At 38.4% G+C, this 10,780-nt stretch overlaps 1 protein-coding gene across 3 annotated transcripts; it reads right to left on the bottom strand.

Moving 5' to 3' along the window:
* Positions 1–361: 361 nt before the first annotated feature.
* On the bottom strand, positions 362–10,754 carry LOC306818181 (uncharacterized protein). Of its 3 annotated transcripts, XM_079335564.1 has the most exons (12): positions 10,019–10,752; positions 8,790–8,981; positions 8,265–8,618; positions 7,494–7,847; positions 5,453–5,655; positions 5,109–5,216; positions 3,160–3,252; positions 2,883–2,993; positions 2,652–2,775; positions 1,717–1,962; positions 1,320–1,532; positions 809–1,188 (listed from the first exon to the last, which is right to left on the bottom strand). In XM_079335564.1, exons 1-12 carry the CDS (start codon positions 10,383–10,385, stop codon positions 926–928), a joined length of 2,628 nt encoding a protein of 875 aa, XP_079191690.1. In that variant the 5' UTR covers positions 10,386–10,752; the 3' UTR covers positions 809–925. The 3 variants fall into 3 exon arrangements, with proteins under 3 accessions (XP_079191689.1, XP_079191688.1, XP_079191690.1); XM_079335563.1 differs by having other exon boundaries at positions 362–1,532; positions 3,160–3,201; positions 10,019–10,754; XM_079335562.1 differs by having other exon boundaries at positions 362–1,532.
* Positions 10,755–10,780: the final 26 nt, after the last annotated feature.

Genomic DNA, 10,780 nt, shown 5'->3' with positions numbered 1-10,780 from the left:
ACTAGACCTTGTGTTATGTGTTTTATCAATGAAGCACACTTTAGTTTAGTGTGAAATAATAATGAATTCACTCTATCACTGAATGAATATTGCACCTTGGAAGCCCTTGGCTTTGTAAGTGAAGAGCAATTAAAGTTACTTTTCACTGTGACTTTCATAAAACAAACTTTCCAAATGTTCAATTTTCTCTCATCGTCATTGAACTGGGGTTTAGGCAAAATTTAAGCAGACAAATTTTTTTTTGATAAAAACAAAACTATGTGCACAGGCATGCACAGGCACATGAAAGTGGTTAAAATAAGGGCCAATCCTTCAAAAACAGAACCTGGTTATTCTGAATGAAAGAAAGTTTGATAAAATCTTTATTTTCAAAACGTTTATTTGACTTTGTCAACACGTCATTTGATTCATAGTTGAACAACAATTTCTCATATCACTGGCTCACATAACATCCTGAAATAAACTCAGCACTAGATTGAGGTTTTTAAAAAAGTGGCTTTGCATACATTTTAAGAAAACATGACTATCTTGCTTCTTTAATACATTCACTGAGCGACTGCATGAATGCAGGGAGTATTTATTAAAAGTGTTAGGTAACAAAAAGCATGTTTAAAAGGTTTAGTCCTGATAATTGCCCACACTGCCTGACAGATCATAAAACACCAGCATCTATTTTCATTCGTGTGTTTTAACGTGCATTTTGTAAGTATCCACATGCCTGAATATTTTACCACACTTCAAACACTGGAATGACTTTAAGTTTGAGTGGATCTTCATGTGTTTTTTCTGTGCCCTCAAAGTATGAAAAGCCTTTGGGCACACTAAACACTTGTAAGGACTCTCTCCTGTATGTCTGCGCATGTGAACTGTCAAAAAGCACTTTGCTACAAAACCTTTCCCGCAGTGTTTGCACGTGTACGGACGCTCACCGGTGTGATACCTCATGTGTAGCTTTAACTCCCCGGATGAGAGAAAAGCCTTCCCGCATTCTGTACACAGATAGTTCTTCTCCCCGCGGTGCATCCGCATGTGTCTTGCAAGATGCTGAATTGACGTCTTCCCACAAATGTGACACTTGTAGCGTCTCTCTCCTGTGTGTATGTGGACGTGCGCACGAAGGCTGCCGGAGGTCTTGAAGCCTCGGCCGCAGTGCGAACACAAATATGGCAGCTCGCCGGTGTGATTCATCTGGTGGACGTACAGAGAAGACATCGAGGCGTACTTCTTGTCACACTTGTCACAGCGGAATGGCATTGTGTGTGTTTTTATGTGGTCCCGCAGCTTGGACACATACTTGAAGACTTTCCCACAGTACTCACACGGGAATGTTGTGCTCTTGATCTCAGAAGTGCACATGTCTTTGCTCGCTTTCTTAGAGGCTTTATCTGTGTCTGGTTCTTTTGGCTGAAGTCTGTTGGGTTTTTGAACAGGATGCGCCTCTCTCATGTGCTGCATAAGACCTGTGACTTGGTCATTAGAGTATGAGCACAGAAAGCAACTCTGCTGTCCTAAAGGCGTATGATCTGTGAAATCTAAGAGACAAATGAAGAGGAGATTTAGTTTAGTTTTATATCTCTTGGAATCAAGATTGCAGATTTGTGTACTAATTTCTACAGTTTTAGTTCAAATGTAAAGTGATCATTATTATATCAAAACAAGTCACAAGACATTTGAAGATTTAATTGAGAAACAATGATCTGAGGACTGTCTGCTTACTTGAGCTGCTTTCAGTGGTTGGCTCTTCTATTTCTTCATCTTTCAGCATCATGACTTCATCTGCTTTGTTGCAATCTTGCTGAGTCAGAGTAACAACATTTGTGTTTTCCTTAACCACACAACAAGAAAGGTGTTTATCATTTCTGTGAACTGTAGACAAATCCTGTTGCTGTGAAGGATGTTCTTGATTTTGTTTTGGAGGAAGTGAAAGTCTTGGCAGAAAGAGATTTCCAGTTTGTGAATGGTCTGTGAAGGTAAAAACAACAAATGCTCAACACGTCATATATGATGAGGAGAACATTTGATGCTAAGGGCCAAGATGCCCGTTAGTTCACCCACACTGCTCTAGCTAAGGAATACAGCTACAGAACAAGCAGCATACAACTATCTAAGCTTACAATTCATTACGGTGACATAACAGCATGTGGCTCTGATGTCATTGTTAAATCCAGAGCATTTCAAACACTTATCCCTGTGTTGAAGTACTTTTTCCATGACTAATACCTTGCGATGGATGGATGGATGGATGGATGGATAGAATACTTTATTGATCCCGAGGGAAATTCAAGGTCAATGTTTTCATATCAACCACCCACAACAAACGTTTTCATGTTAACACTATCTTTGAGGTATCACATGTGGATGTGTGCTGTCATATTTTAAGACAGTTGATGTTTTTAAGAAGAATTCACAATGAGCCTGCTTTTTATTTTGACACAGTCAAAAATAGAAAGAAGCTAAGTTTAAACAGTTGTGGTGTTCAAGTTTTGGTGCATTTCTATGAACCAAGCCAGCTTTATAACCTAGGCTCTGTCTTAAAAATGACAAAGGAATCACTTTTAGGTAAACGTTGAAGAATGGTTTCTCTCATGTATCACTCGATGATTTAGAGCAGCTGAATTCTCTTTACTTCTGTACAGCAGAGGATGACTCACATTTGTTGGTGACTCCTGTTTGCTGCTGTTGAAAACTGAAGATGGCCTTCAGCTCGGCTGGTTCCAAAACCAGCCGTCCACATTCCTCCATTACAGTGGGGGCTGAGCCAAGCCAATCTGCAGTCTGCAAATGATGTGCAGAACACGTCACAAATATGTACTCTTTATATTCTGACTCCCCCCCTGACTTAAACAGTGAAATAGAGTTAAATATCCAAGAAAGTACAGTACCTGTTTTATATCTGGAACAGGTAGAAGACTATCAAGTTTAGAGATGAACTTCCACACTAATGTTTTCAATTTGTCTTCATACTGCTGGCCATAATGGAGAGGAAAGACTTCCTAGAATGAAAAGAAGGTGAAATGTCTTTAGTTTTCAATAGGACCTTGTCAGAAAAATGCTCCAACCAAATGTAATATTTCAACCATTTGGTGACAATTTTTATTTATTAAAGTCACAATCGATGAAATCACTTGAATGTTGCTAACAGATTTGGGAATGTCAGACCTTGAAAAACACCTTTCTTTCTTCTTTGTCCTCCAGCAGTCTCTGAATGACCTCAACAAAGTTAGTCTTTGAGTTTTTCAGCTCCTCTCGTTCCTGTTGATGATGTCGCATTCAACATATTGGTTTATTGAGATTGATCCTGCGTCCCCGATCAACACATTGCACTTACGCGATTACGTTTCATTAAAATAAGCACATCTCTTAGGAAGTCAAAACAATCAGTCTGATATTCGTCCTCATCGTTTGCGTTTTCATTTAAAAAGGTGTGAGGCAGACGATGATTTCGACACATACGACACAGATGTTGACTGTACTTGCATGCAGAATGCTGTTTATTGACATGTTTATCGTCGCAGAGACAAGAAAAATGTGTTTTTCTTTGCTTGAAAGTTTTCTTCATGTGATGCAAAAAGCGTCATATTGCATCACATGAAGAAAACTTCCAGGCAAAGAAAAACATATTTTTCTTGTCTCAGGGCAAAATGAGGGTTGGATTCACAACCATTCAACACTACTACCATGTTTCTAATGATCCCTTTAAATGTCTGCTGATGGGTTCTAGGGTTGTTTGTCCTCAATGACCTTTCAAAAGGTGGTGACATGTGGAGTATTATACTGTAGAGTTGTGAGCTTATCAATTATTAAACAATCCTTATTTTCTGTTTTCTGTGTCCCCCTTTATAGATTTGGATTTTCAACATTACAAGTTTCCTTTTTCAAAACATAGGCACAAAATGACTAAAAAGTAGTCAACGACTTTCCTTTATTGAGCATATTTTTATTCATAGTCCTTTTTATTTTATTTATTCATAGTCCTGAGATTTTTATTGTAAAACAAATCAAGGTTTGGTTACTTTAGCTTTGGAAAGGTGAGCCCTCACTATATTATTTGGCTCCCATTAATAAAAACAATATACGCCATAGAAGTTATCTTTAAAAAAAAAAGGGGCAGAGTGCCTAGAAAGGAATAAGCTAATGCGAGCAGCTGCTTGGCTTGTGCCTACCATGACATCGGAGGGTCAGAGAATTGATTTGATTTTTAATGATACGCACATTCTTCAACAGCCCTGCACTGTTATCATTTGCAATTCTGATGTTACAAATGACTAAAACAATAAGTATTCATGCTCTAGAAGAACATGTCAGTTAACACAAACAAGGAATGTCAGAAATCAGAAGCAACTCCTACTAGACTGGTATAGTTTTGAGTCCTAAAACCAGGAAGTGAGTTAGCATTTTAGGGCCATGGGTTCCTAACTCTAAAAGTCAATGGGGATTTTGAATGGGTTTGTGGTTAGATGCCTGAAATAAGGTCTGTGGTTAACACAAGCTTTAGATATGTTGATGTTTTGTTAGATGAGATAAACTACGTTAGCTAAGACCCCACTTGTGAATTTTCAAGTTTTTACGCATACTTTAAACAGCGGTTGCTAACGAGTAGCTAACTGAAACTACAGTGGTTGTTGCAGACATTACACGTCATCACGCCGGGAACTCTCTCCCTAATCCTCCTTACAGCCTCTAGTCACGTTTTTCAGTGTTGTTGCAAATATTAGGTTAATAAACAACTTATTAAGCTAACGTTTAGCTATCTTGTCAAATCCGCTGATTAGATCGATGAAGCATAACGGTCGTGACTTCATTATAAACCGACCGCGGTGTAGTTCGCTAGCGCATAACGTTAGCTTTTTACTTCTTTCGGCTACAATCTTTCGGGTTGGCCTACAAAAACATGTCATTACTATACCAGTCTATATAGGTGTATAAGTGTCAACATACGTTAGAATAAAATAAAAATTATGGATATTAAAAAATCATATTTCAAATATGCAACATTTGTCTTTGGCGTTTGAAGGGTGCTGCCATGGAGGCATCATGTAACATCTTGCTTTGTTGGCTTCTTATACACGTTTCTAGCTGAGTTCAATATTCCACAGCTGGAGACTTACCTCCTGATTACACGTGCAGCCAGTCGTGATGTTGTTAATGACCATCAGGTGAGGCTGGACGCTCAACTGGTTGGCTGTGATCTCATTGCTACACAATTCCAACACCATCTGAAACAGACAGCACAACAGGCAGTTATATACTGTACACTAACGATGTGTGTAACCTCAAGCAGGGTTTATGAAGTGTTATTTAGGGGTGTTCTGATATTTAAAGACTCAGAGAAGTGCAAATATTAGAAGTTTTAAACCACTCAAGCAATGTTTAAAAAAACAACATGTTTTTAAGCTAAAAGTAAGTCAAAGCAAAAAGATAACTAAAGAGAAATATATGTATCACGTCTTACTCTAGCCCTCAGTCGAAGCAGGATTTGTACTTTCTCCCTGGGTGTCAGCAGATCTGGAGCAAGCTCTGTCGCCACCCTCACCAGCTCCTCCACCTTCCCATAATGCATCACATTACAACACTGGACCACTTGCCAGGCGAAGCCACACATGAGACGCAGCGTGGGAACCAGCAAACACAAAGAGGAGACAGACAAGCTGCAATCTGCAAATGGGAAACGAGTCAGGAAACAACCTTAATAATAATCGGTCCATCAGTTTTCACCATATCTTTAGAGCAATCAGACAGATCTGTTTGGTTGTGCGGCTGGACTTCGATGAAGAGGGCGAGTAGGGTGTAGATATGTTCCGTTTGTCGCATTTTTTGTCTTGAGTTTTTTTCACAAATTTTTTTTTAATTTGGACTGCTTGGGACAGGAAATGTGGGGGGAGAGAGCAGGGGATGCACCAAATTGTGTCAGAATCAGGAGTCAAACCTGCAGCCAGTGCAATGTAGTTCTACTGAGTCAGCTAAGCTAATGTTTAATGACTTGATTTAAGGTGGCATAATTCAAAAGCAAGTTTTGGAAGCTGTCATGTCAGAACGGCATGCTTCGTGTTTTTGTTGTTGGTATAAATAAGAGCTGTCACTTAACGCGTTAATTAGATTAATTAATTACACCGAAAATTAACGCGTTATAAAAATTGGCGCGAGATTAATTATAGCACACTTGAATAAAAAATTCACTGCAAATTTTACCCAGAAACGATAGACTGTAAGAAACGTGCATTTCAAACTTGGCCCATTGAAGGACCCATACTCGTCAGTGGCACGTCATTTCAAACATGCTTTGCTAGCCAAACCAAACAAAGCAGGACTGAGGTGAAAATGTTGCGTCCATTCAGCAGCTCGGAGGACGAGCTCGGTTCAATTATAAAGTCAAGAGGGGTGGAGACAGTGCGCAAGACGACAGACAGCAGCCAGGACCAAAACAAAAACCGGGGAACCAGTTCACTGTGTCTGCAAAGACCCAGGTTCTACATTTCTCCGATGAAAGATTTGAGTAAAGAAACGAGACAAGGCATCGTTAATTAATAAAAAAAACAAAAAACGTTTTATATCATAAAAAAAAATCATCAGAATTAGGCTGTGATTATGCAATAAAAATGTAGAATTCATAAGATTTGAACAACTTTAATAAAAGAGTCAATTATAAGATTATAGGGCATATGAATTGAAATGTCATATTATGAAAAGAACTTCTTTTCAATAAAAACTGTATTTACTTTATTCAATCACTAATAAAAATGTGGATTTAAAATCTTCTCTTAGTGTATTCATTTTTTTTTATTAGTTGTACACTTCAATTGTATAATGTTATGAAATTTGAATTCTTTATTTGGGGACCTTAAGCAGATATGAGATTAAAATGAGATTAATTACAAATCCTGTCATTAATTACATTTTTTTTTTTAATCGCCTGACAGAACTAGTATAAATTTATTATCTTAAGAATAAACTAATTTATGCTATATAAGTTTAAGTCTAATGCTAACTGCACAGGTTTAACCTGTAATTATGTTTACTCTTTAGTCACATAGGAGGGCTGCTAAATCTTGTTTGGGGATCATTGTATACAGAGGGGAGGGGGGACAGCAGGTGTGTGTTGTAACTAATGTCTTGTGTCCTGCCTGTCTGTATACTGCTACTGGATGCCTTGAATTTCCCTCGGGATCAATAAAGTATCTATCTATCTATCTATCTATCTATCTATCTATCTATCTATCTATCTATCTATCTATCTAATTCAAAACAAATATCAAACATCTTCCCCAAACAGATCTTATAAATGCACCAGAAATGGAAAGAAAAGGTGTTGCAATTTTCTGTTTTAAGTCTTTGATTCAATTGTCACCAAATGACTGTGGAATCCTGTTGAGTCTGTCTAGATAATAACTACAAAAGATACTTTATAAGCCAGTGTGAAGTCGAAAAACTACATCTTGTAATTATCAGTTATCGTGTCTGTGTGAGAAACACTGCAACGAGTGAGCACTCCCTACCTTTCTCATGTACTTCTTCTGGTGATTTACTTTGGGACAGCACAACAGATGGATCCTCTTCGGAAAAGATTCCAGTACACTGGCCGAAGACTCCATCCAAAATAACTAACCAGTCGCTTTTAATCTCCCCGTTTGGTTCTGTCTCCTTGGTTTTTTTGTACTCTTCTTTAAGACTGTTCACTTTCATACTGCACTGGTTTGCCGTCTTGTTGAAGCCCACCATTGCTAGTTCACTGCTGAGGTACTTGAAGACTTGAGCTTTTGTTTCTGTGTTGAAAAGCTGTTTCTGAATGTTGGGTTGTGCCCAGAGGGTCATCAGCACTTGGATTTCATCAGGCTGCCATAATGTTTCATCTGTACAAGAATGAAAAAAAGGAGGAGGAAGTGAATAACATTCACAAACAATTAAAGGAGACTAGTGTATAGTGGGTGACGTTTCAATTAATCATCTAATGACTGACACTTTCTTCAAACAACACTCAGTAAAAAAAAAGTTGTTTCTCAAAGTGTTTTTTTTTTTTTTATATAAATGGAACAATAAAATGCCAGTGGAACTGAAAAAAGAGGAATCTTCTGAACGTATTGTTCACACAATGAACTTGTGTGCTTTGCTTATTTTTAGCTGATGTGTTCTCTAGCAACACCTGCTGTGGGTTGCTTGAAATTGCAAACTGGAAAGGAGAACTGGTGTGAGCAAAATGGAAACCAACCCCCCAGATGATGACTTTTGCTTACCAGCAGTCAGTCTTTTAGTATTTAGTTTCTACTTACCCTCAGTAATGACATCCATGAGACAGTTTCTCTGACTGATCAGTGAGCATTCTGTCATTTCTGAACATGTCGGAGCAGCAGCTTTGGAGCCGAGGACATCGTCTATTATGGAAAACCACATAGTGCGACTTCTCTGCTGTTCATTGTTTTTCATTCTTCTGTAATCCTGCTTTAATTTTTTGATTTTCTCCCTGCACTTCTGTGGCGTTTTACTGAACCCGAGTGTTTCAAGTGCGCCACTCAGGCGAGTATACACTTTACTATTTCTCACATTGAGGCAAAGTTCTTCTTGGATTGCAGGATTTGCCCAAAGTGTCAGCAATGCCTGGACCTCCCTTTTTGACCACCGTGAATCTGTTGAAGCAAAAGATAATGATTTGTGAAGGGATTCATGGAGATAACTAGGTATTTTCCTTTTAAAAGGAAATGTATAACAACTTAGTATAGAATAATAGTTAAGTATTCTCTGACAACATAGCATTGTTTTGCACAGGCTGTATCCATTAACGACTTGATTTTATTTGCCTTTGGATGACGTTGGCATTGCAGTGGACTTCACTGATGCACTTGTGGACGGAACATCAACATCTTCTACTTGAACGATGTAGAAACCTGGGTCTTCTTTGGTCTCTGGGGGTGAAGGTGTTTCTTCTGCTGACTGAGAGGTTGTGCAGGAGTTGCTGCAACTTCCAAGAGTTTCTGTTTTCTTGGCTAAATCTGAGAGAGGAAAAAAAAAAAGGTATATTAAGGCAATGTCTTGCTTTCATTGATATTCCTTTAAAAACTCAAAAAACCTGGATGTGAATATTTCTGCCCTCCTACAAGAATGTATTTTATACTTTATTTTCCCATTCTTTTTTTAAATGCATTGTTAAAACAATACTGAAGTGGTTACCATACACTGTGCTCGTATTAACTGTACTTTGCATTTACTGTGTTCTTTACAACAAACAACAACTCTTGTAAAGGGTTCACTTATGAAAAGTTTTAACAAAATGACTTCCATTTGCAGAGAAGGCCACCCATGAGGGGGGGATACAAGGCATGGGGAGGGCCCCACAAAGGTTACCAAAAAACAAAATCCTAATTTTCTTTTTCAATCCTAATTTTAATCAACAATGCCTCATTTTATTTTACACCTAAATAAACACAATTACCTCTTAAAGCAACATAGCCATTCCAAGACCTGCACAAAGTTAGGATGCCAAAAGATGGAGATGACTCGAGCATTTGACCCCAACAAGTGCTTGTTAAACTTTTTTTTTTTTCAAATCAATTCAAATTTATTTATATATAACATTTATAAGAGCCAAGGCGGACTAAAATACTTATTTTATTTTTATTCAACCTTTATTTTACCCAATTGAGATCAAGCTCTCTTTCACAAGGGTGACCTGGCCAATAGTACATAATTAAATGTATACTTATTGTTTACAGACAATAAGTTAAGAAAAAAACACAATTGCAATGAACAGATCAGTTAACAGATAAAGTGCATAGTCACAGTAAGTTTGGCAAAATACATTACATCCAAAACAAAATAAAGAAACGTAAGACATAAGAAACAGTCAGCTCTAAAGGCTGATGGGAGCACAGGCCCCAACTCTTATGTTATTGCTTACAGTACTGTTTTGAATGTTGATTTAAATCATATCACTGTGCCTTTCAGGTGACCAGCATTTTTTTCTGCAGGCAGGCCTGTTTGCAGAGCATGCATTAAGCTAAATATGGTCATTTCTATTAGAATAACTTACCTGTTTCGAGGTCAGAAATCATGAACGCTTGGATCATGGTATCTGGCAGTACGTGGTCTTCTCTGCCATCTGATTTTTCACTCATGATGGAGTCCAAAGCTTCGTACCACTTGAAGTTCTTTTTAATATCCACACTTTCTTCACTGTGCTTTTTTGTCCTCCTGTATTCAAGTTTCAGCTTCTTTATCTTTTCTCTGCACTGTTTTGCAGAACGATACATCTCCAGAGCAGCCAGTCTTCTAGACACCTCTCCGTAAACTCTCCCATTTCTAACTGATTCCCCCAGGTCCACCTGAATTTTTTCTTCAGACCACACTTTGATGAGTTCCTGAGTCTCTTCATCAGTCCAGTTTACGTGGAAGTTCATGTCCTATTTCTTTCTTTGTTCAACGCACTAACAACATTTATGAAAACTGGTGAGCACTTCTGCTTTTCTTTCCAAAATGGTGCTCCTTCCTCTCGTCGCTTGAATGACGCCAATTGTTTGAGCCAATCAGACGACTGTTACGTAATACATAGCCCGGTTGAGGGCGGAGATGGGGGGCTAGACTGAACTGAATCCCTTATTACGTTGTGGCTTGCAAAGCGGGGTAAACCCGTTCCGTACGAGATCAGTGGAAATGTGATTTCATACCTCGAAGTTGCCAAAGCGTTCCGCCAGTACATTATCGAATGAGGCCGTTACTGTTCAGTGAAAAGAAAGGCTCAAGGATTGAACAGAAACAGGAAACCACGCTGCTTACACGTCTTCAGAAACACCCG

The sequence above is a fragment of the Symphodus melops genome (assembly GCF_947650265.1).
Source record: "Symphodus melops genome assembly, chromosome: 22".
NCBI classification, from domain to species: Eukaryota; Metazoa; Chordata; class Actinopteri; order Labriformes; family Labridae; genus Symphodus; species Symphodus melops.
The sequence above is the reverse complement of the archived record's forward strand: the minus strand, read 5'-3'. Positions and strand labels throughout refer to the sequence as shown.